Here is a 22,387-nt window from a genome sequence, read left to right on the forward strand (position 1 = left end):
TAAATTTTCTAAGTGTTCTTCTGAAATTGGCGAAGGATTGGCTGTTTGGGGAGCTTATCTAGACCAATTCAAGAAAGAATCTGTACGATTGGCCTCTTTTTTTCATTCACAACCTTGTTGGACTATCAGTGGGGATTCTTTCGCTGAAGTTGCATCTGATGGATTCTTCTACACGGGTATGGATCGAATTGTTAAATGTGTTTTCTGTGATTTTGTCTACAACTTACCATTACTTCCTGATCTACACTGGGTCGATCACCGACTTGAGAAGCCAGACTGTCCTTTCGTTTGTGGAAAAAGTGTTGGTAATGTAACTCACAAACCAGAATCACTTTCATCTTGTGAAGATGATATGCGTTTAAAACTACTTTCTAAGGCATTCGAAGATGTTGTTTTAACTTTGACATTAGATTCTGATTCTGAAAGTGATTCTGAAGAAGATATGGATGATAGTAATGATGCTGTTGACTACCCATACCAACAGTTTGGTAGACTTTCCGAGACACCTTCTCCTAAAGATACACTATCGCCAACACCATCTGAATCTTCTTCTGGATTTTCCTACAATTCTCGCCCCAAGTTTGGACAACTTCCCGAGACACCTCCACCAAAAGATACACCATCACCTCCGATAACTGAAACTCCTACTGGACTCCCCTGTTATCTTTCAAGTCCATGCCAAAGTACCTCCAGAGGAATGATATCTGTAGACGATAATGAAAAGACTGTTTCTCTCGAGGGTCATTACCGTGCACAAGAAACTCTACGGAGGTCGCAGTTGTTCAGAAGAATGAATGTCTTGGAAAAATCATTAATACGACTTCCTTCTGGAAACATACAGATAAGATCCAGAAACCATTATAGAAAGAGCATTTCTACGGTGAGAGTGATAGATCAACGAGTGGCCTGTTTACCGAGATTGTTTTGTTACGGTTACTTTCCAATAGACAAATTACTTTCATCGGGACCTTTCAAACCTGAAAAATCAGAATATTTTGAAAGAATCAAATCTTTTCTCAACTGGGATTTTGATAAAGTAGTTTCTTCTGATCAACTCGCTAAAGCAGGATTTTACTATCGTGGAATCTATGATATTGTTCATTGTTTTCACTGTGATGGCGCTATACATAACTGGCGTATTGGTGATGACCCTTTTACACTCCATGCAAAGTGTTTCCCTAGCTGCGGTTTCATATTGAAAACTAAGGGACAAGATTTTGTCGCAAGCCAATCAAAATCATTTACTTGCTAATAACAAAACACATTGTAAAATATAATTTAGAAACATTTGTTAATAATAAATAAATTTGAAACATAATCGATTTTTTTAATCTTTCTTTAATAGATCGTATTTTTTAAGAATATTTAGAAGTGAATGGTGTACATTTTGAATGTTTTGAGCAGTCTTGAAGCCAGTGAAAACAAGTTTACCAGTGTGATGTATCGCTACCTTTTCCCTTGTACCACTCACAGAATAATAAGCAGATGGAAATAGCTCTGGATGATAATCAAATTCACCTGAAGACCTTTCCATGAGCTTCAATAAGTTTATACCAGTACCAATGAATGAACTTGCCACCATATTCACAATTCTTTTTTCCTTGATCTCCAGTGGATTGTATGTCTTTTCACAGAATAGTTTTATCGCATCATCAGCTATTTTTTCTGTTTTAGCGCCTACAACGTTTATTTTACCATTTCGAAATATCAAGAGACAGCATCCAAAATCCTTACAGATAGCTCCATTGAACTTTTTCTTGTTGTATTTAACATTATCAAGTACAAACTCTAGAAACTCTAAAACAATAGAAAAATTTAGAGTATAACTTATCACAATGTTAGAAACAACTGGAGATGTACTCGCGTCCATGGTTTTGAGATGAATGAGTTGTTTTGAAAACTTAACTAGGGGTCATAGCACATACGGATTACTTTCTTATCATTAACTTTCAAATTCTTGTTAAACTGGTTAATAAATCTGATGAAATTTTCCTTTCTATTTCGTGATTTCAAAAAGGAAACACAAAATTCACCACAAGTTTTTGAAAAAATGTTGTACATCTTCCATTCCAAATGAGTTTCCTGTTTTGAATAAAGGTCTAAACTCTTTGTAAAGGGGTGGTATACCGAATGAATCAAAGTATTCGCAGAATTTTTTATTACATTTGAAAGCTACCCAATGGCTACCTGGCTCAGAGGCTTTATCGTTGTTAACGACTAAGCAAAAAGATGATCTTTTTAGATCAGGGATTTTATCCCGAGGAAAAACACCAATAAAGTCAGAAACCTGTTTTAAACATCTATCAATTTCAAAGTCATACATTTTATTTATTCTTAATTATAATCAGTTGTGACATTTCTTTCAGAATCAATCTCAATCAAATTATCATATTCACAATACAATATGACATCAACAACCTCTTTTAGGGCTTCTTTGAATCTTAAATAAAGTCTCAATGTTCCTCGCTTAATTGGATTTAGATGACCAGCCATACCACATCCATGTGAAAGATCTGGCGCAAAGTTAAAACCAAATACTGTTTTACCTTCAATAAAATTATCCCGAGTTATATTGATGGTTGTTTCTGTGTTATTCATATTCATCGATTGAAAAAGCCCATTATACTCTCTAACATAACATCCATTTGAAAAGTCAGGTTGATAAGCATTTGATGGATATTGTATACCGTCCAAGTAACAAGCAGCAAACGATATATCATAATGATTAAATACGAATACTTCATTTTTATTGGAACCATTATGTGCGGCATTTGAAACACAGACAAGATAAAGTCTTCGAGGTAATTGTCCAATGATAATATTATCAAGCATGGCATCCAATGAGCCAGCAGGAATGGCTACTTGTCTCATGTCAATTCTGGTAACAGGATATTTAGCTGGAGCCAAAGCCAAAGCCTTTGCATGAGCTGTCAATAGCTGCGATGTTACCTTGAGTCGATGAACATATAATGAAGCGTCGATGAACTTCATTGATACTTCAAAACCATCTGGATACTCGAAAAAGAAGTTAGGTGAATGAGGTACTAGTGAAACTTGCAACTCACATCCTCCTAAAAGGGCTTTACCTTGAAAAGATAAATCAAGGTGCAATCTACCATACAGATCAACCACATTACTGGTAGCACCTCCAGTTTTAGGAATGAATCTTTGCTGCCTAGCTACATCATTTTCATTCCATAAACAAGAGCCCAAGTGAGAACTTTTAGCGTCATCAGAAAATCCTAAAAGATTATCAAGATAAGCTCGATACGCATAAAGATTATTTGACATTGTGATCTCTTTATTACCAATACTTAATTCTACTTTTTTTATCATAGAATGAAGAAAATTGTTTGCTGGCTTCATTTCCAACCAATCACTTGATGTCATTGGTGTTTTATCAGTTTTGACAACAATAGCTTGTAGTTTGATGTAAAAATATGTTTCGTGTAACAAAATGTATTCATCCATTGAGGTTGGTATTCGAAAACTCATCATTGAACTAGAGTCAAGAGCTGAAATAGGTCGATGTTGAGTCTCATATCCTCTCTCTGCTGACTTTTGCGTTGGAGGAACTGAAAAAAGGTCAAGTTCTGGCAGAAAAGCTTCTGATGATAACTTATGAATTGAACTCATCTTAAAAAGTTGAAAAGAGTACGATCTATATGTCTTTTATTTATTCTAGGTCTTTTTATACCTTCACCAACTTGGTCACTCACTGATAATTTTCTTTTTCTTTTTATAACTTCACTAGCTACTTCTTGTACTTTATCCAAAACTCTGTTTGTTGCCGATGTCTTTATATCATTAAAGATAGCTTTCCCCGTGTCAAGAGCTTGTGATCCTAAATATTTTAGTATAGGTAAAACGTGTGTTTTAAAAATACGACCGAAAAATCCATAACCTCTTTGATATCTAACGCCAGAAAATACTTGTAATGGTAAACCATCACCAGCCTGCTTTAAATAATAGTTCTCCATCTTTTTCTGAAATGTAAAGTTACTGAGACTCTACCGAATTTGAAATCAATACAACGGCCACATTCATCCTTTATATTGATTCTCAATCTATCCAGTTCATTGGTTGATATAGGATGATAATAAGGTTTACTGAAGACCATATTGACATCTTCTCCATAAACACTAGAATTACTGACAGGTACTGATCTCAATAGATTTGAATACACATTACCAACAATTGTAGGAGTAACAATATCTGAATAGATCATTAAGTTATGAACTCCCGCTTTCATGTCAACCGCTGATGATTGGTTAAGACCCTCAGTAAATGAGGGGATAGATATTATTTCAATTGTTGAACTTTTATCAAACTTGATTGTTTCAAAACCTAACATAGAGTCGAGTTCTTCTCCGAATGATATGAGAATGGGATGTTTGGTAGAATCTTCTGCGTTTTGATTCTCACAGCCTTGGATCATTGTTATCGTATGTGATGATTGATTAAACTCTAGTAAAGGTAAAATGAGTTTTGGGTTATTAGAAAATAATTCTTTAACATTTTGGTTAATAATAGTTACTAAGTTATCTACAGAATGATAATAGCCGGGTTGGATGTTGTTAACTATTTCAGATGAAATGATACGTTTTGGATCATATAGGGTGAATGTTGGCACTGTTAGTAAGTTAAACCAACTTTTAGTGTAATTAAACTCCGTGAGAGCAACCTCATAGTTATCAGAGAGGCACAAAGGGTTTGGAAAGTAAGTAGTGTAATCATATAGTTTATTTTCATTAATGCTGACAACATTACTAGGCAATGTTAAATAAAATGAGTTTGACATTGCAAAGCTTTAAGAGACAACACTTTCAAGAGTTGGCTTTATATGAGTTGAATTATCACGTTGCAAATAATTGATTGGTTTCGAATTCATTTTTGGGGTAGGTAAAATACAGCCAAGAGACATTGAAAGCAAGGTTATCCATAGTTTCTGGTCACCAATGTTTAAAGACAAGTTAATCAGTGACGCTAGTATCACGAAAAAAAGTGTGGAAATTTGTGCGATGAATAAATAAATTTTAGATTCATTCATCCCAAGCTCTTCAGGTCGTCCGAATTGATCCATGAGTTATGAGTTGTTGAGTATCCTAGCCACTTTACGAAGTATTGAATCTTCCCTTTATATACACGTCTTTTTAATACTTTTTCTACTCTGTGTTCATCAGCTTTAACATGTTGCACCTCTTTATCATAAAACTTTTTATCAACTACTTTTTCACCTATCTCACTGTTGAGAGTATAAACAGGTAAGAGTTGAACTTTATCAATAGAGCTGATATTATAAATCTGATCGCTCCAATTTGGGTAGAATCCTTTGTCGAATGGTTTCTGCTTGTATTTTACCCTAACTTGGTCTGCTTCTTCGAGACGTGGTATTTTTTTATTGCTTCTATAGACATCACGAAGACATGACTTTCCATACAAATTTTGAAAAACTTGAGAAGAGTTAGATTGATTAACTTTTATTGGTGGCATTTTTATTGCTCTATGATAGGCATTATTATAACTTTTTAAGAGTTTATTTATTACATCCACATATTTACGAGTTCCTTTAGAGGTGAAATACTTGAACATTTTAGCTTTCAAAGTTCTATTAAACCTTTCTACAATAGCACATTTAATATCTCTATTACTTGAAGAATAATAACGTATACAATGATTTTCCAACAGTTTTGAGAAGCCTGAATTTATGAACTCTTTACCTTTATCTGTTCTCAAAGCAGCTGGTGTTCTTTCAGCGAGTATAGATTCAAAAGCACTTGTAACTAATTTCGCTGTTTTATTTTTGATGGGAACAGCCCAAGCATATTTACTGAAACAATCAATAACAGTCAGTATATAACGATAGCTTTGATTTTGTCTAGAAAACTCCTGCATCTCGACAAGATCCGCTTCCCATTGTTCGTCAATAGAAGAAACAATAATTCTATTTCGAATGAAATTTTTTCTTACAGATTTGTGTAGAGTATAAGTGAGCTGTGATTTAGTCCATTCTTCCACTTCAGACCTCTTAATATCTGGAACAAGCTTTTGCGCTTCATCAAAAAGTCTATCTATTGAAGAAAAAGATGCAGGATTTTCAGGACTATAGTAAAGATCATTCAGAGTCTTAATCTTTACTGAGTCGAGCCCATCTTTTTTCTTTGCCATCCCGGAGATTATAATTATTGTTTACTGGAGTATACTTTTTTCTTGGTCTCTTGATCTTCTGTGTGACCTTAGGTGTACCTTCAAGCTCTAAAAGGATTTGAGAATCATTTACTGCTTTTTCCTTATCAAAAGTGTGTAAGTCGTTTCTAGGGATGAATAATGGTGGCTGTACTCGTACATTCGAGAGAACTATTGGACTACTTATACTTGTCTTTTTAAGCTGCTTAAGTTTACTTATTCCTTTAAATCTCTTGATGATTTTTTTATTAGTAAAGTCACTAGAGGCGAGCCCTGAAGCCTTAAGAACCTGTAAAAATTCAGATAATCCCTCACACGTTTCACCCTCGGACATACAGCAGTAAATGAGATCTACAATATCTGTACCTTCAAGGGGTTTCTTTTGGAAGATGATATTATTGTCTTGATTATAAGACCCCTTAAGCGCTAACCTGAGGGCAATCCTAATAACTTTATGGATCAAATCTTTAGATGGAGTCAAAGAAACTTGTGGGTCTGATTTTCTAGCTTTTTTAATAGCACCACCATCTTGTATCAAATGATTCATATCCTCACCATCAATTTGGTACACTTTCTTGATAAAATTATCCATCAATTAGTTCTGATATTAATGATATCACAGTTGGAATAAGTATGGGAAGGTAACCTCCTGACTGCGCTATGTGTTTTTTCCTTCGTGTCTTGGCTTTATCTTTAACAATATCTACAATTTGATGTTTATGTTTCTTTAGCGATCTTTTTTGTGTATCAGTTAAAGGTATATTTTCCTGTATCAGATTCAATGCAATCTCCTTTATCGCTTTAAATAAATCACTGTTTTTCTTGAATTGATCGATAAGAAACTTTTCTCTAAGTTTAACATTGCGAATTTTGGAAGCAATTGTTAATGTAGATATACACTCTTTCAATTCTGAAGAAATCATATTTCATAAACAACAACTGTAGGAGTAGATTTTGTAAATGAAAGACAAGCTTGTACTCTGAGATTCTCTGGTGTTTGTGGAGTAAGGTCAACCTTTAAATAGCTGTAAGGATCACGAGTTGCGTCTTCAAACACCTTGATAAATAATTTAGTCTTAGTAGGATAAAGTTGCCTAGCCAAACAATGAATTTGAGATTTATCACGAGGGTTCTTCATCAATATGAGATACTGACAATTTAAACTTATACCTCTCATATTTTTAGCTTGATGAAAAATGTTTTGGACGATGAAAAAGACACTAATTTTCATATGATGACTTCCTTTTGTGAATAAGTTCAGAAGGCGATTATTGTTACCCATCTCATTCATCAGATCGTCGACTATGATAATGTCATAGCCAGAAGGATCTTCAATAAGACCATCGTGATACTCAATGAGAGTGTTAGGTTTATAACGCTCTTGATCTTGACCATGACACCAAAGTATTTTGGGTGATGGACTCAGTTTTGAAAAAATCTTTGAATGGTTTCTTAGTAAATTTTCGACTAAGACCGTTTTACCACTTGAAGTGGGACCAGCTACCATACATGTGAAAGGATGGACAAATTTCAAAGACATTTTGATTTAATTATTATTTTATTGTTTATCTTAATCAACGAATGAAAGAAATGATGAATGTAAGTAAGATTATTTTAGTTTTCTTTTAAATAATCAATCAGTTCTCTGACGCTTTTTAAGTTGTCCGGAACCATCCAAATTATTCTTTTTCCACTGCTCTCTGATTTCTGCTCGTACTTGCATCAAAGCCAGACCAACAATGTTCTTACCCGTCCATTTTCCTGGATTTTTGATTTCATCTTTTCCTGGTAAAATTCCACAAGAAAAGAAGTCATCTTCTTCATGGTCAGCAGCATAAACAATTGTCCTTGAACCAGTCGCAAGTAATGATTGCCTTGCTTTAATGTTCTCCTTGAACTTGCCATTATAAGCTTCACAAAGGATGGTGAACAGATGGTCTTGGAAGTATTTTCTCTTATCGCCATGGATTCCAACATCAATTTTCAGCCAGTGGTCAAGATAACTCGCAACGGATTGGTATGCTCCTTGACCATTCTCACAATGAAAGGCTACATCCTTGTTTGCGGGAAGTAAAAGAGTATTGGTTTCACTGTTCTTCGCGAGTACAAGAAAACTAGTTTGTTTTGTAGCGTAGGTCTCTGGAATGGCTGTAGTAGATGGAGAGTTTTCACGCACTTGAGGTTCTTCGTGTTCAATACGACGTTTCTTACCAGCTGTATACATATCATAGGATTTCTCTTGATCAGAGTCTGAACTAAATCTCGATGAAGACGTGGATCGGGAGTACATTTTGATGAAAGTTTTAAGGACTTGATGTTTGATGATGAAAACCGATGTTGAGAGTAACAAGAGAGAGAAGGTTTATGAGTTCTGGTCACAAGTGTTCGCTCTTTTATTCTCCAGCTCTGCCAATGAAGGAGCAATGAGTGTCTCCCAAATCTTAATCAGTCTACTCTTATTGGTCTCTTCTCTCCTGTAGATTTTGCGCACAATGGGAGAACAACTGGTGTTATCTTCACATACTAATACTAACTATCACTAACAATACTGACCACACCCATTAGTTGTTATTTGCATGATGAAATTTGAATCAAAGTTTTATCATTTGTTCGTTAAATTTGACATTGAACTGATAATTTTTGAAAAAGTTTTCACTTAAACGTTAAATTTTTAAAAAAAATTGACATTAAAGTGTAAACTTTTTTAAATTTTTCCCATGTTATTGCTATGGAACTTCTTAATTTTGACATTGAGTGACAAAATCTCATAAATTTTTGCAAATGATTTGTTAATTTTTTTAGAAATAATGAAAAAATAAATAGAAATGTTTATCTTTAATGAAATATTTATTATAATTTATGGCAATACATATGTTAATTCAACAAGATGTGTTTATGATGGGGTATATATCCGTATGGTCGTGTATCATTCCCAATTATTTTTCTCTTCTCCGAAACAGCTCGATAAATTTTATTGAAGCTCTTGGTTTTAACAATGTGGGTGAACTTATCCGAAACAATGTTAGTTTGATTGATATGGACAACATCTTGTATTCCATTGATGTAGTTGTCGATCATTTCCATAAGTTTTTGAAGTGTAAGGATATCCAAAGCTGCTGATGTTAATTTGATACCCTTTACTTTCGTAATGGCTTTTCTATTTCCATGTGTATCTGACACTTCATATCCATAATTTTTGGGGCCAAGTGTAACAAAGTCAGTACATTTCCATCCAGGTTCGATCTCATCCGTCAACTCACCCAGATAATCACCACACTTGATCTCTGGATCGTTTTCATTCTCAACAAAGACAACACTATCAGTATCAAAATAAAGTACTCTACCTACTCTATGATTTTCAATCTTGTTAATAAGCCTGAAAAGCTCTAGACGTCCATAAGCAGTAACAAATGACGCTACAGCTAAATTAGTCTTACCAGGATTGACTTGATCAAGAGATGTATCATTGTACTTATGTTGAATCAATAGTGTATCATCGTTGACCTCAAAAAGACCAAGAGTTTCAAGTTCAGGATTGTTTGCTATCTGCCACAAGTCAGCGTAGCTTCTAAGTACTTGTGTCTTAGGCATGTTGGGATTCTGAGCAAGTTTACCCCAGAAGCTATTGAGCATAAGTTTAGCTATGCTTCTCTTACCCGGATTCTTTTCGATATTTTCAAATTCAAGATCAATGTCCTCTGCTGTTTTATAATCACTGATGTATTTGGATTTGTCCTCTTCGGTTTGACACCAACTTGGCCATCCACTGGATTCTTGTTTTATTTTCAGCCACATTTTGATGTATTCTCCAAATTGTGATGAAGATGGTGACTGCTCATAATCTAAAACTTGATAAATCTTGATGATCTTGTATCCGATGGTCATAGCCTCTTGGAGCTCAATTGTTGTCCAAGTGTTGGTCATGTACCTTTCCTCGTCTGTGTGATCACACTGTTGTTGCATTTTAGTGGCGCATGTACGGCAGAGAGGAAAGAGAAGTCTATCCAATCTGAGAGGAAGAACACCAATATTGATATTTTGGGGAGCCAGAACTTTACATTTGATGAATCCAAAATACTCAGAAATATCTTTGAAATCTTCTTGTATTACAGTTGGATGTCCCATAGGGAAAACATTTTTCCTGAGAACATAAGGGTATAATGATGTGAAATCAAGATATCTTATTCTTTCATTCTCACTACACTTATGGAAGAACTTGATGTTATTAGTTCGCCCTCCGAAGAAACTTTCCTTGATATCTATGCATCCGACCTTTTTTAGTGAATGATAATACTCCATTCTATCAGCAATGTATGAATCTTTCTTGTCAAGTTCGTGTTCCCATATTTCCTCCAGTTTGAATCCACGATGAGTATAATAAAGACGTTTCAACTCGACTTTTTCGTAGAGAGTCTGTACATTGATGGATTGGTCACCTATTCTCACATCTTGAGATCGATCAGGATAGCAAACAGGACATCCATGGAAGTAACACCCCCAAAACTCGAAAACTTGTTTAGTTTCGGGAATGAAGCCATCAGCGAAGAAGTTACCTATTCTATATTCACGTGGAATAGGTTGGCCCTGTTTTTTCTGTTGAAAATCTAACCAACATGAACCAATCACTGAGTGTTTCCTCGCAGCGTAACCTAATGTTGGTGTTACAGCTAGAGACATGGGTAACAACATTTTAGCTCGGAATACTTCCATTGCAATTGATGCCAGGGTGAAGCCTCTCGTTATGGGGTTAATACCAGTGATTGAAGAGAAAAGTTTTACGAATTTTAACATTGATATCATCAGGATCTGAACATCTGATCGACAATATTCAACTATTTCTTTACCGAAATCGAACAAATTATTGGCTTGTTCCTGATGCCAAGAACTGAATTCTACTAACTGCTTTGGTTTCATGGACTCAGGATAATAGTTTTCAATAGAAGGTAAAGATCCTACATACTCTTGATTTTCTGGTGTATTGAATTTATGAGGAAAAAATCCTTTTTTAAGTTCTTCAATGTTGAAGGACTCAGAAAGAGAGCTGAGTGGCTGAAGAAAAAGGCTGAGCGAGTCGATAAATCTCAGTTGCTCCATTCCAGCAAAAAGAATCTTTGATCCAACCATTATTAAATTTGGAGTGGCTTGAAAGTCTCGCTTGTAAAAGTCCTGGATGATGAAATGGCCGTCATATCCCCTCTGGTTGTGAGCGATGATTGTTACTTTCGATTTTTTAGCATAAGCTATTGGTGCGATATCTCTGTAGAGATAATCACAAAATCTTGTAACACAATCATTACCTCTGTAGATGTTTTCAAGAGGGCCACACACTTTACATATGCCGTCCTTTTTACCGAAGGTTTGAAGATCAACACACTCATTACAAATCGTGAAACTTATGAGGAGATTTGGCTGGTGAACGAGTTCGTTGTTTTCTAAAGGTATTTGCATGGATTCAATATCGTAGCATATCATAATTGCTGGTCTCTCATCATCTTTTTTAAGATCATCAATTTCCAAGACTTTGATGTGACAATAGTGGGGTGATTCTTTGTAGAGGACATTACATTTAATACATTTGTATGTATCACAAACATGAATCTCTTGAGTATTATAAACAATCCAACATTCTTCACATTTCTGTTTTCTTTGACAAAGAGTCTTTTCAATATGATAATCGAAACATGAATCGCTATTAAAGTCAACATGACAGGTTGAACAAGTTATCAAAGCTATTAAAGGGCACTGAGTGATTTTTGTACACTTTTTACATGAAGTAGAACAACTATGTTTACCTTTTTGGTGCTTAACCCAACATCGTGTACAAAATTCGACAGCGTCCATATAACTTTTGATTGATTTAATGAAGTTGAAATGAGGTGGCTCACTATACTCTAAACCTAAAACTTTCTCTCTTTCAGGACCTGCGTAAAGTTTTAACTGAGTTCTTCTATCAATAACAATTATCTGATAATCATTTAACTTTTCTTGGATTGCGACAATATTATTCATATCTAGTGGACGAAGACAATTGACTCCCAAATCTTGGAATAAATTACTAGCTGCTTTTAACTGTGCTATTGGTGATACTCTCGTTCTCTTCCAGCTAACATGATCTTCTAAGAGTGTACCTGCTATTTTATCTAGGAAAAGTTTACCTATTCCTATGCCATATACCCACATTTATGATCCTCATTAAAACTTGGACAATTGATCTTTTTGGTAAGCTCTGATCGATCCTGGCTGCAGTTTAGATACTCTACCATTTCCAGTTACACACTGAACGACTTGTACTTTGATTTCGAATACATTGTTGTCCAAAAATTGCAGATTGCGCTAATGCATAAGCTCTATCTAAAATTGTTCTTTATTGAAATTTTCTTTTTGAATGCTATATAAAGTTCTCTATTTTCGCTGCTGTTCCTGAATGTTATATAAATTCTATCATTGTTTCCTGCTTCTGAAATCATACTACTAACAAATCGTTCATAAGCTGAGTCAATAGCTTCACCTACTTGTAATAGATTGATCCTTCTTCATCATGTGATAATTTGGCTCTCAAAGTTTTGTCTTAGTATGGAATGTACGATTCACTTTCCAAGGTCCCTCTAATATCTGAAACTCAATTTCTATTTCATCATTTCTATTATCATTCCTGATTATGTTATTGACTGGTGGTTGAGGAATAGGTAAACCATGACCTATCTGTGGATGTTCTGGTAGATTTTCTGTTGAATTTCTTTCTTCAGCACACTCTCTTTCATAATCAGAAACATCTACTTCCATGCAAAGAGAATCATACTGATCATTCATTATATTTACTTCGAAAAGTCTACAAAGAGAATCATCACTAGTGTCATTTAACATCTAAAAGAATGTGTCAAAAGTGAAGTCCATAGAGTCATCATTCAATTGTGAATCTAAAAGAAGTTCATCTAAACCAGTCAAGTCCATTGATTCATCGAACATGAAATTATCCATTGCAATTGAATTCTAAATTAAATTTGTACTTGAACTTACTACTGAGCTGATTTTGGTTGATTTTGGTTGATTTTGGTTGATTTTGGTTGATTTTGGTTGATTTTGGTTGATTTTGGTTGATTTTGACGATTTTCACGATTTTTTTCGATTTTTTCGATTGTTGTCGATTTTTTTCGATTTTTTCGATTTTTCGATTGTTGTCGATTTTGATTTTATTTTTTCTTTCGATTTTCAATTTGTTGGGTTGATTGGTTGAATTGGTTGAATTGGTTGAATTGGTTGAATTGGGTGAATTGGTTGAATTGGTTGAATTGGTTGAATTGGTTGAATTGGTTGAATTGGTTGAATTGGTTGAATTGGTTGAATTGATTGTGTTGATTGTGTTGATTGTGTTGATTGTGTTGATTGTGTTGATTGTGTTGATTGTGTTGATTGTGTTGATTGTGTTGATTGTGTTGATTGTGTTGATTGTGTTGATTGTGTTGATTGTGTTGATTGTGTTGATTGTGTTGATTGTGTTGATTGTGTTGATTGTGTTGATTGTGTTGATTGTGTTGATTGTGTTGATTGTGTTGATTGTGTTGATTGTGTTGATTGTGTTGATTGTGTTGATGGTGATGGTGAACAAGGAGAGAAGTTAAAGGTTCAATGTATGAATGAATAATGAATTCATTTACTTCTCTCCTTGTTCTTCTATTCATTTACTTTTTCATTTCATCTTCATCTTCATTATCATCTCCCTTTCTTTTTTCCTTTCTTTTCTCTTTCTTCTCTTTCTTCTAATTCTTCAAACTCTTTATTTGCTTTATTTCATTTATTTATTTCATTCATTTGGTTATAATCTCTTTTTTGACTTATAATCCTTTTCTTTTTTGTATTCTTAATCTTTTGACTTATAATCCTTTTAGACTTATAATCCGTTTTGGACTTTTTTCTTTTTCTATCTTATTCATTTCTTTTTCTTCTTTTAATCTTTTTATCTTCCGAGGGAGCAACACGCCTATCGATGAATATAGTCAAAAAAAGAAAAGAAATTTATCATTGTTCATTTAACAACAACACCAACAACTACAATTACTACTCTCTCTCTCTTTGTTCTCAACAACACCAACAACTACAATTACTCTCTCTCTTTGTTATCATCAACAACACCAACAACAATTACTACTCTCTCTTTGTGACCATCACAATCACCAACAACACAAACCTTCTCTCTCTCTCTTTGTGAACATCACCATCACCAACAATGTCATCAACATCATCTCCACCAACAGTTTCATCAACATCATCTCCACCACCAATACAACCATCTTCATCAACACAAATGATGCCAGTTGGTGAAGTGCTCGACCTCCTCTACCTCTTCAGATGTGAACTAGAGGACAATCGAGACAGAGGACGTTATTGTCGACCTTTGGCGATGTTATCAGGGGTTAAAGATCGATATCGATCACCCCAACCATCACGGTCTCATCTCCTTCACGGTCTCCATCTCCTACGGTCTCCATCTCCTTCGGTCTCCATCTCCTTCACGGTCTCCATCGCCTTCGGTCTCCATCTCCTTCACGGTCTCCATCTCCTTCACGGTCTCCATCGCCTTCACGGTCTCCATCGCCTTCACGGTCACAATCACCATCGCCATTTGTTTCTCTTTCTCTTTCTCTTGAAACTCTCGCTCTCCTTGTTGGTCCATCGTCATCATTATCATTAACACCACCATCGACACCAACACGACCAATCCAATCCTCGACACCACTACCATCACGATCTCCCTCTTATTCCCCAATTACTCCTCCTCCGATGATTCCTCTTCGACCTGTTTCAATCGAAGAGGATGAGGAGATTGTAGCATGGGAATTTATGCCCCTCCGCTTCAAACGTCATATTGACGAGATTGAGTTGACTTCATGTAAACGAATGAAGCCAATCGATCTCTCAAAAAAACCTTAATTTCCTTTGTTTCCCTTCTCTTTAATCATTTCTTTTTTCCCTTTCCCTTTTATTTACAAATTAAACATTTTTCCATCATATTTTATTTTTGTTAATTTTTATTTCGACCCTTCGGTAACCCCTAAAAAAATTTTTTTTGGGCTTTTTGGCGTTTGTTTGGGATGTAGAAGAGTGAGACAAAGCGATTACTTGATTCAGAATTTCATTTTGATTAATAGCAAAAAAGTTATTTAATTTATAAGATTTCCTTTTTTTCATTTTGCGGAAAATTTACAAGTTTTTGTGGAAAATTCATTTACCAACAGATGGTTGATATTATTCCCCCTTTTTTCAAACAAAGAAAAAAATATTAGGCCCCGCCCTAATGTGCCTTTAGTATACCTTTACTACTGACGACTTACAGAAACTCTCAAACAAATGAACAAGATTGATTGGAATCGTAGATGAAATGACTTGGCTCTCTTTTTTATCTTCCTATTGCTCATTTTTTTGTCACCGACTATTCGGATAAGTGCAATAAAAAAAGCATCAACTCTCTTCTTCTCCTGAACCTTAGCCTCATCTCTCATCATTGAAGATAAGCGAAAGAAGAAAAAAAATCAAGAGCAATATGATGATGATGATGATGAAAAGAGGAGAAAAAATGATTTTGCATCCTAAGCATCTCTCTTATTGTCATTGAAATGATCATTGGTGATATAATAACAATCAACTAAATGGAGAGAAAAGTTTGGATTAATATACTTTTCAATTAAACTTTGCAATGTAATCAAAAATAAAAGGAGTCAAGAAGCAGATGAATAGGCAAACAATCAACAGAAAAGTTAATCCAATGGTATTTTTATCAACAATGTAAAAATTATCATCATCATCATCATCTAACCAGATCTCATTTACACTATTAACTTTTCCTGCCAACAGTTTGCACTACAAGAATCAATTTCAAGCCTTAACTTAACAATCTTTACGGTTCAATTTAATGAACAATCCATCATGAGCCTGACTTGCCAATCAACCTTATTAGAACCTTTGAAAAAATGGTTAATTTCAAATTAACTTTGAGCACCTTCTGGACTTGACTCAATTTTGGTTCTGTTATCAAGGTCGTTACACGCGCGTCATCATCATCTTCATCCTTATCATCATCACAATCATCATTATCATTAACATTCCCACCAACATTTCATTTTAACTTCTGTGATTATTATCATGATCATCAATAAGATATTTCCTTTGTAAATATGTAGTTTATATTGAAATCGAGGAGACCAAGGAATTGGATTGGATTAGATTGGATTCCATTAAACAGCAAGCTTCCTACTCCCCATTATCATCCTCATCATTTCTCTCTCTCTCTCTCTCTCTCTCTCTCTCTCTCTCTCTCTCTCTCTCTCTCTCTCTCTTCCTCCTCTTGAATATCATTCCCATTTTCATCCATCTCCTTCTCCTCTCTTCTTGCCACAAGTGTTGATCATTTGACTTACTTTTAAGTAACAAAGCATATCGAGATTAAATTAGACAGAGTAGGAAGAAAGAAAGAAGAAGAAAGAAAGAAGAAAGAAGAAGAGAGAGAGAGAGAGAGAGAGAGAAATGATGAGGATGAGGTGGGAAGAGGTTGGAAAAGACGGAGAGAAAAAGAGGCTTGAGTCAAATGTTAACAATAGCGATGTTATTAGTCACTTCACTGATCCTATTATATTGGAAATGCAGGTTCGCACCAATCGGTAAACCGATCTGAAACCAATATACCAAAAGGGAGGGAAAGATGATGAAAAAAGACAGAAATTAACATCGAGAGAGTGAAATTATTTTTTATCCTCACCACGATTCCCGATCCTTTACCTCCCTCATCTACATTATGATGACTCGTCACTCGATTTCTTACTCATTCCCATTACTCTTGCTTAAGCTTGTTTACTTTAATCATCATCCCAATCATCATCCTCATCCTCATCCTCATCACTAAATCCTGTTAACAGTTAACCAAACTGTTGTATCTCCCATTGAAAACCATTGGAAAAGTCACCAACTGTGTAAATGAAAAAAAAGATACAATTGATATTATTTTTATTATGATGATTGTTATTAATAGTATTTATGAATGAGAATGATGATTATTGCAACAAAGTACAATGATTGATTAAATTGTATGCGATTTCGCTTAATCAGTTGATCAAATTGTTGTGCCAATGCAACAATCAATGAGATAATTGTGATTATCCATCATCCTGACTAGCGACTTAATTATATCTCATCTCTAATAACAACGTATTAAAAATAATAAAACAACAATAATATTACAACAATTTATTTGATTTTCAACAATTAGGAACAATTTATTTAATTTGCCAACATTAAATATAAGTTCAAATATTTGTTCAGTGTTCATCAAGATACAATTTGTATATTCAATAAGATAAATTGTTCATTGAATTAATAATAACATTGATTACAAAAATTTATTGATTGAATGGATTACAAGAGTAAATTAATTAAACACATAAATTTAAATGGTTAAATTTATGCTAATCAATAGTTAAATATAATAATAACTAATTGATTGTATGATTACGTTTCTAATAAGATATGTGCAAAATTTTTGTTCCTAATTAAGTAAATCAATTAATTAATCCTTAAGATTGATCTTAATCATGATGAGTAAATAAATTGTGTGTGTGTCAATTAAATGATTAAGTTTATCAAATTTAATGGTTCGAAATTGTTTCATCAAACTAATTATCTAATTGAAAATTTACTTTGAATTGTAAGAAATTGAACTGACAAAAGTAATTAATTAGTTAACCATTGAGAGGTTTAAGAAGTTAATGAGGAAAAAGTTAATTGTTAATGGTACCATTGTAAGCGATTGCAATAATCAAGATGAAGACGATGATTGAGATGAGGATGAAGATGAAGATGATGAAAGAAAGTGAGTACTTGAGAGAGAGAGAGAGAGAGAGAGAGAGAGAGAGAGAGAGAGAGAGAGAGAGAGAGAGAAGATAAATAGAATCAAAATAAACCTTTTGAAAAATATTCAATTTCTTATTCTTGAGTCGTGATTCTTGGGATAAAGTTTATCAGGGGAGTTGATGAGTAAATGGGAGAGGGAAAAGATGAAGATGATGATGAGGATGAGGATGGAAGATGATAGGAAGCTTAAATTGATGACCCTGCTGACGGCAAATGATGATAATTAATGGTGTTGATATAAGCGCAAGCGAAAAGGAGTTTGCATTGGAAACTGAGATGATGAAGATGATGATCAGGATGAGGAGATAAAGGTAAATGTTATACAACAATCAACTCATCGGCAAGTTAACTAACTCGTTAAAATTGATGAAACTGCAAAGATGAGGATGATACTAAACAGGTAACATGATTTAAACAATTGCCCTTAGGCGATGGTCTAAAACAATATTTATGTAAAAAGATTGTATTTAAATTAAGGCTAAAGATACAATTATTACTTTCATCATCTTTTTTTATCTTCCTCATTATTGATTTTCATCTCTCTATCTCTCTCTCTCTCCTTATTATTAATCTATGGTGATAAATCCTCATCATCCTCATCATCCTCATCTCATCCCTGCCATGAAATTAGATTAACCGGATTAAATTGCAAATTGTAATCATCATCAGAGTGAAAATAATCTAATCATAAAAAAACTTTTCTCCACTTTGTTTTACCTTCCATAGACTTTAAAATTATCTCTGCTTATTGTATTATCAGGTAAGAATCAATTTGAATTTAAATTAATACAATTATCTAGACTTAATTAACCTTGATTGTTGTGATGATGATGATGATGGTGGTGGTCATGATTACCAGGATGATAATTATGCTGATGATATTCAAGCCTCCAGTATGATTATAATTTTGATATTTAGATTGCTGTTAATTTGATACAATTGAAATTCAGATGAAACTGAATCAACATCTTCATTTGTTGATGGAGACAAAGATGATTAAGATGATGAGGATGAGGATGATGATGATGAAGATAAGTTTGAATGACAAGATCGTGTAACATTGAAAATGAGATTGAAACTTTTTCTATGTAAATGTTTATATATTTTCATTTATATTCATTTTTTATCCTTCTCAAATTTCATCACTCCGATTAACTTAATCATTATGATAATTTAGTTATGATTAAATCAATTGCAATAAGATTGAAACTTAATAATCTTTCAATTGATTGTAAACCATTAGATTGATTTAATCATCTCAATAAGTAATCACGATGATTTATTTAACAATCAACCATCATTGAAAATTGTTAATTGTTGAGAAAGTAATTCAAATTGTTCAGATCATCTCATCATCATCATCTCTTAACCTAAATTGTTCACAATTATCTTGAGAAAAAAAAAGTAAATCACTTTTAATTGCAATTGATTATCTTCAGTAAATTGTAATAACCAATCACCCTTTTAAATTAACCAGCAATTAACGTAAATATGTCAACAATTAAAATGAGAAAACAAAAACAGTAATTATCCAATCTAACTGATGATGATCATCATCACATTGATCACAATTAAATTGAACAATTTAAAATATTAAATCATCAATAATAATCAAGCGAATGAAATTTTAATGTGTCAACAGATTTACTTGTTAATCAAACTAATTATAATCATGGAAAAAGTTTATTTGCAAAGTTAATTATTCGGTAAGAGGAAAAAAAATATTATTAATCTAATCGGATTAATGAATGATGATGAGCTTATCATCATCAGAATTATGATAACGCCTTATAGTGTAATCTAAATTACTTCATTTATCATTAATTCATCTTGCGAAATGAGTACATGGTGAAACATTAGAAGGAGAGAGAGAGAGAGATGAGAGAGAAAAAAATTCGAAGAAAAGAATTTTTCGAATTTTTGACATGACCAACCCCTCGCATCTTCCATCATCTTTAGCATCCTCATCTTTTCACTTTCACTTCCTAGTTCAATATCAATGTAACCTAATTAAAGTGGATCAATTTCACTTGCATGTTAACGGTTCCTGTTAACTGTCATTTGATTGTTGATTTAGTTTTCAATTCATGAATAACATTTTCCAATGATTATCATATTTAACAATAGATTCATGAGATTCATGAAATGTTCATGGTTATCAACTGAATTTGGGAATTTCAAATTTTAATACTTCCATTAGACCTTCAATTTAAACTTTTCCTCTCATTAATCCACATTAATCAATCCATTATTAATACACTTTTTCTTGATCATTTCATTTGATATTTAACCTTGATTAACTTAATCATATCTGATCATCATTGACCTGATTTATTGATCGTTACAATAAAATAACTTTCGGTTAATCAGATGATTAAATTAGATGTGTTTCTTTTTTTATATACCAAACATGAATTAATATTATTCCAATCAATTTATTCATTGAATCTGCTGGTTGATTGTTGAGAAAAAAAAATCTCTAATCTGTTAACAATTAACCCGATCAATTGTAATTAACTTTGAGCTTTCATAATTGACTCTGTGATCCTCTAAATTTGATTGTATTAATTAACTTTTAAATTTGTGGCAAAAATTTTCACACAAAATTCAAAGGATTAGATTTTTGGATTTCTTTACCAATCAATTGTAATCAAAGTCATCAAATCAATAGAAATCAGTTAATTGTTGTTGAATTCAATTTCTTTCCCTCAGGTTTACTTTGTGTTGATTAAATCTGATACCTTGATAATTTTTGCTTCTCAATCAGGTTGATACAAATGATCAAATTATCAACAACTATCAATAGAAAGATAATCAGTTGATAATCATGGTAATCAACAAGAAAATTCAAATTGCCTGAGGTGAATTAACTTTCCTTAACTTGGAATACGGTTAAATGTAAATCATGATGATACAAATTATATTATTATATCAACAGTGATCAATCATTATTATGAAAACAATCAAATTTAACTTTCAACCATTGACAATTTTCACTGGTGTTACAATTACACCGATTGATTAATTTGATCAACATTTCTGCAAACTAAATTGTCCATATTAAATTGTTGTTCCTATCCAATAATATCTATTAATATTATTTATATTAATCAATACCCACCAATGTAAACAATCAACATGATGATTAGATAACAATTTAGATTAATATTGAAAATGAAGTTACGATTTATGTATTGAAACAAATTTGATTAATCATTGAGCCAATTTAATCATTTACTCATTAAATTGGTTACCAGAATTAACATTTCAAATTAAATTGTGATTGAATAGTTGGCATTTAGAAAAGTTATACAATTTACTAATCACAATTTAATTGTTTCTCCAAGAAAATATTAATCATTACAAACTTTCACTCTCTCTTTATTGGAATCAAATCAAAAATTATATCAATCAATTAATCAATGAGATTACATTGAAATTGAAAGTTAATCTAATTAGTTACGAGGAAAACAATTAACTGTGACAATTTGAAAAGTGATTAAAATCAATGAAAATTAAATAAATTAACTGATGAAATAAGTGAATCTGATTATTGATAATGATGATGAAATTAAGTGTTCACGATGAAATGAATCAAGTTAATAATCTTGATCATCTTAAAACCAGTGTAATCTTAATTGGATCAACCAATAATCAGTGACAATCATTAATACCTTAATTTCAATGTGACTAACAATTTAACTTGATACATTTAAAGTGATTACGATGATATAAGAAAAAAAGTTGGAAAATCTAATATTGCACCAAATGGATAATGATGATTATGATGATGATAAAAGCATATTATCAGGGTGAAATTGCCTCGGGCAATTATATCTTATCGTCATCATCATCATTATCATCCACTGAGAATATATAATAATAATAATATTTTTCTCTTCTTCTTTTTTTCCTTCTTTTTTTGTCATCTCATCTTCCGCATCTTCCTACAAGTCAACACCATTTCATGTCAATGTTGATAAACCAATTAATCAGAATTCTCATTTGATGATGATAATCATGATTAATTTGACGTCAACGTAAAAATCCATTGACAAAAAGGATGAGGATGATAAAGATTATTAAAAGAAAATTATAATTATAAGAGAGATGATGATGAAGATGAAGATGATGAGATGATAAACTGGACTGAGCCTTAAGGAAACTATTGTTGTTGAGTAACTAAAACTAATCAATGGTCAGTTGGACCAATGGTCATCAATCTGATTGCATGGTCACCTAATAATGAGGAATAAATGAAAAGGAATCTGAAATGATTCGAGTAATAATGATGATCACAGAT

The 22,387-nt window shown here is 33.0% G+C and overlaps 1 protein-coding gene across 1 annotated transcript; it reads right to left on the reverse strand.

Annotated features, from left to right (window-relative positions):
- Window positions 1–9,060: 9,060 nt before the first annotated feature.
- LOC128387415 (uncharacterized) lies at window positions 9,061–12,366 on the reverse strand. The gene has a single exon (XM_053346606.1). The coding sequence runs from the start codon at window positions 12,364–12,366 to the stop codon at window positions 9,061–9,063; it is 3,306 nt and encodes a 1,101-aa protein (XP_053202581.1).
- Between the last annotated feature and the right edge of the window lie 10,021 nt (window positions 12,367–22,387).

The sequence above is a fragment of the Panonychus citri genome, unplaced genomic scaffold (assembly GCF_014898815.1).
Source record: "Panonychus citri isolate SS breed McGregor unplaced genomic scaffold, ASM1489881v1 Contig00090, whole genome shotgun sequence".
Taxonomy (NCBI): domain Eukaryota; kingdom Metazoa; phylum Arthropoda; class Arachnida; order Trombidiformes; family Tetranychidae; genus Panonychus; species Panonychus citri.

Bases quoted from the DNA above. Each gene is read 5' to 3' on its own strand.
- LOC128387415 (XM_053346606.1), bottom strand. From the start codon at position 12,366: ATGTGGGTATATGGCATAGGAATAGGTAAACTTTTCCTAGATAAAATA.